Source organism: Pteropus alecto, unplaced genomic scaffold, assembly GCF_000325575.1.
Source record: "Pteropus alecto unplaced genomic scaffold, ASM32557v1 scaffold105, whole genome shotgun sequence".
Lineage (NCBI taxonomy): Eukaryota > Metazoa > Chordata > Mammalia > Chiroptera > Pteropodidae > Pteropus > Pteropus alecto.
This window is the reverse complement of record NW_006436294.1, coordinates 7,780,631-7,784,687: the sequence shown is the minus strand read 5'-3', so window position 1 is coordinate 7,784,687 and position 4,057 is coordinate 7,780,631. Positions and strand designations below refer to the sequence as shown.

Below are 4,057 nucleotides of genomic sequence, written 5' to 3'. Positions count from 1 at the left end.
GAAGGGTGGAAGCTGCGCAGTGTGCGGCGAGCGTGTGTGGGGTCTGGGGGCTCCGGGGGTGGGGCTGGGCGCAGGCACCTGCGGATCCCCAGCTCTGCACACGGAAATCCTGGGATGCAAATGGAGGATGGTCAGGCAGGCTCCCGACACTCCCACTGAGACCCTCCGGAAAAGATCCCTCCCAGAATCACACGAAGCTCTCGCTCTGCAAGGCCTGACTCGACTTGCGAGCCCGCTGGAGGAGCTTGGGCGACCTGACTGTGGAGATGCCAAGACAGGCTGCGATGCTGGGAGGGTGCCCATAGAGAGAAGGGGGCAGCAGACTGGAAAACAGCTGTTACCCAGGAGCCATGCATGAGGTGACAGCAGAGCCAGCCACGAGTCCCTCTGACCAACCAATCAGGACAGAAAAAAACCACCACAAATTTCAGTTGCAAACACACTGCACGTTTGTACCTTAATGACACTCTCTGGCCCAAAAACACAGCCGACAGGGGAGTCTCCTGGGTGTCAGGGCAGGAAAAATTGTGACAGGCTTGAGTGCGTGAGACCCCCAACCCTCCTTGAAGCAGGCCCCTGTCCCAACTTCAGCCCCAAAAGAGTCTGCTCTTGGGAAGGGCCCAGAGAGAACACCCTATCTCAGCTAGATCTGGGACCCCAGGAACACTCTGAGAAGAGGGCAGCCAAGTGCAGCAAACTAAGCAGGGCTAAGCCGGCCTGGAATCCAGACTCCAAGCCCACAGATGTTCGGCCAGTCCGGGGGACAGGTGCAGGGCGCTGCGGAAAGCACAGGGAAGCTCAAGGTGCACCCAGGAGCAAGGACGCCAGAGACCACTGCCTTTGTGTCAGGCCTCCAGCAGGGTCCTGGCCAAGGCTCTGCCTACCCAAGAGGGGGAGGAGCCTCCCTGGACCCAAGGACAGCCTGTCTCTCAGCCAAGGCCCAGCAGTCACAGGCTGAAGTAGTCTGCAGCCAGACGTCCGTAGATGTCAGTGGTCCAGAGAACGTGGGCTCGACCTGAGGCCAACAGCAGCTGGTGCAACTCGGCCTCCACCCGGGCAAATTTCTCCTCATTGATGGAGGCCTCCAGCAGGACAGAGGCAGGCGGTGGCCAGGGCAGGCCCTCGTAGCAGTCCACAGGGAAGGGGTGCACCACTGTGCGCAGCTCGGCCTGCACCGCTGAGTCCCGCAGGAGCTCCTTAAGGCCTGCCATGGACAGCGGGTTGCCGTAGAGGCCGAGGTAGCGGAGGCTGGCGCAGCGAGTCAGCACAGGGAGTGTGGCCAGCAGCTGGGTATCAGCGAGCTGGCACTCGGTCAGCTCCAGGTGCAGCAGTGTGGCTGCTGCTGCCTGCAACAGACCCTGGAAGGGCTCCAGCTGGCTGCCGGACAGGTCATTGCCACTCAGGTCCAGCTTCTTGAGGTGGACAGCATGTGGGCTCCGCGCCAAGAAGCGCAGATCCTCAGGCAGCAGAGCGCAGAAGGCCAGCTCCAGGCTCTCCAGGGGGCTCTGCAGGGTGCTGCAGAGGAGACAAGATGTCAGAACAGGCAGGGCCAGGGGAGGGTCTCTGGGAGTGCAGGGGCAGAGCGGCAGTGGGGCCCGCCTACCTGAGTAGCTGGTCCAGCCGCCCTGAGAGGAGAGACGAGCCCATGCTGAGCTCCCGCAGGCGGGTGAAACGGCCCATCTGGGCCAGGAAGTAGCGGAAGTTGTCCTCACCATCCACAGAGGGCTGCCGCGAGTCCCCGTGCACATAGTGTAGCCGCAGGCTGGCCAAGTGCTGAAAGCGGGCCACGTGTGGGATGATGACAGACAGGCCGCGTAGGCCCAAGTTATTGAAGCGCAGGTCCACGCGGCGTAGGCAGCCCGCATCCAGAAGCTGCAGCAGGGCCACAGTGTTGCGCATGGGCAGGTCCTCAGCCCGCAGGTCCCGGCAGCAGAGCCGCAGCGGGCTGCCTACGCTGCTGCGGAGTGCCTCCCGCAGGAACGCGTAAGAGGCCCGGTTCACCCGAAGGTCCACACGCACCTCCACAGGAACTGGGGCCAGCCCGGGCTCCCCAGCCCCACCCTGCTGCTGTGCAATGCACGTGCGGGCCACAGCTGCCGTGCAGTCCCACATGCTCATGGTACCAGGGTCCTGCTCCACACCGTCGTCCAGGAGGCCCGTCATGTCCAGCACCCGCAGTGCATGCTTCCTGGGAGCACGGATGGGCTGAGGCAGGAGGCAGGGGACAGAGCCCACACCCACTCCCAACCACCTTGGGACAGAAGCAACATGCCTCTTTCTGCACTGAACTCTTACACTAGCCTAGATCTCTCAGCGGGGACCCTCTTTGCGTCCCCTAGGCCAGAGGGCCCCTCGGGTAAGCTCATACCTGCAGAGGGGCTGCGTGCCGGCCTCCGTCTCTGGGGCGTGGAGCCGGGCTGTCAGCCCCAGGATCACCGCCTGCATGCTCTCTGTGCTGGGCCGCTCCTGCAGCAGGGCCCGGCTGCAGTGGGCACATTCCTGCAGCAGCTGCTGGAAGCTGAGCAGTGGGAAGGGCCACGTGTGCACCAGCTCACGCAGCACGACAGTCTTCTTGTCCATGAAGGCCACCTTGAACAGCAGGGGGAAGAGCTCGCGTGGCAGCAGGGGCAGGGCCTGGCAGGCAGCTGGCTGGCACTGGAGCACCTGCCGCGTGCTCAGGAACACAAGTGTGTGCATGGCGCTGCGCCAGGCAGGAGGCCACCTGCAGGGAAGGGACCTTCAGCGGGAAGGACAGACCCCAGACTACCACCAGGCCACAGATCCCACCACACACAGGTAGTGGGAAAGCCCAGCACAGTGGCTGCTGCAGAGCCAGCGCTCAGTGGTGGACCCCGGCTCTGAAGAGTGAGTGCTAATTCCCTAGGAATGGGCCAGGCGGAGTAGAAAAGTGACAAAACCAACCCTAATTCCAGTCCCTCAGAAGCATGAGGCCTCTTTAGGGGGGGGAAAAACAAACCATCAAGTGGCACACAATAGTGTGGCACCAGAGAGGACTGGCCTGCCTGGCTGTGCTTTTGATAGCTGTATTTCAGGCCTCCCAAGTCACAAAGCCACTTATTAGTGACTCTCTCTTAAAAGTAGAATAAGGCTCAGGCCCCGCCCTTCTCCAAGCACTAATGGGGGAGGGGGTCTGGAAGCTGTATCAGGGTTTCCTCTACCACCCTCCCTAGAGGCTCCTGCAGGCCACCCCTGGATCCCACTCACAGTTGACAGGCTGGAAACACAGATGAACATTAATAAATACCAAGACAGAGAGAAGGGACTGGGACCCAGGGAACAGGCTCCAGATGGCATAAGTAATCCAAGCCTTCAACGGGAGCCCTGAATCCTAACTATATCCAGAAGTGTTGTCAAGTACAGAGACCCTTGGAAATTTACAGAAAACGCAACTCTAACCCACTGAGGCCTTTGTCACCTGTCTAAACAACTCCCTTCTCCCTGAAGAACCATACTGAGAGAGCAAGTCTTAAACCCGTGGAGCCAGAAGGCCCCAGGACAGAGATCACTGATGGTTAGAAGCAGCTGGAAAAGGGGCATCCAAACTGAGAAGGGGCACAGTGGAGACGCCTAAGGCCACGGGATACCCAGGTGTCAGTTCTGCTGACTTCAGCAGCAGCAATAGTTAGGCCACTTACTGTGTGCTGGGCATCTCATTCCCCAAACTGCCTCCAAATAATCCCCCTGAAAAGGTTAGAAAATCAAGACCCAGGCCTTCCCCGCCTAGGGTCGCAGCCTGGGCGATAAGCCGAGGGGTTTATCGATAAGGGAAGGGAGGGCAGTCTGGCCCCAGACCTCACACAACATAAGCCTTTAGGGCACTGGTTCCTGAGAAGCCCCGGACGCCAAGCCTCGGCCACGCTCCGCCTGTGGACAAATCTCGCGAGGACGATTCATACCTCGCTGTGACAGGACAGACCAACCAAGCACCTGTCACGAGAGGAAACGAAAGCAGCCAGTGTGGTCACCGGGGGAGGAGTCTCGGTGCGGTGGCCGCCGCCGCCCCTCCCGCCGGCCCGCGGCTCCCTGAGTTTCCGAG

At 61.0% G+C, this 4,057-nt stretch overlaps 2 protein-coding genes across 5 annotated transcripts in view; one reads left to right on the top strand and one right to left on the bottom strand.

The window, feature by feature from the left end:
- LRRC24 (leucine rich repeat containing 24) overlaps window positions 1–258 on the top strand; it is a 3,043-nt gene extending 2,785 nt beyond the window's left edge. Inside the window, 1 exon segment of the mRNA XM_015590223.2 lies at window positions 186–258. Coding sequence (XP_015445709.1) covers window positions 186–258 — 73 coding nt within the window.
- A 167-nt stretch (window positions 259–425) lies between these two features.
- LRRC14 (leucine rich repeat containing 14) lies at window positions 426–4,051 on the bottom strand. Of its 4 annotated transcripts, none has more exons than XM_006913002.3 (4): window positions 3,814–4,051; window positions 2,369–2,722; window positions 1,604–2,188; window positions 426–1,515 (listed from the first exon to the last, which is right to left on the bottom strand). In XM_006913002.3, the coding sequence occupies exons 2-4, from the start codon at window positions 2,695–2,697 to the stop codon at window positions 948–950; spliced, it is 1,482 nt and encodes a 493-aa protein (XP_006913064.1). In that variant the 5' UTR covers window positions 2,698–2,722; window positions 3,814–4,051; the 3' UTR covers window positions 426–947. The 4 variants fall into 4 exon arrangements, with proteins under 4 accessions (XP_006913064.1, XP_006913065.1, XP_006913066.1 ...); XM_006913003.3 differs by having other exon boundaries at window positions 3,819–4,051; XM_006913004.3 differs by having other exon boundaries at window positions 3,918–4,051.
- Window positions 4,052–4,057: the final 6 nt, after the last annotated feature.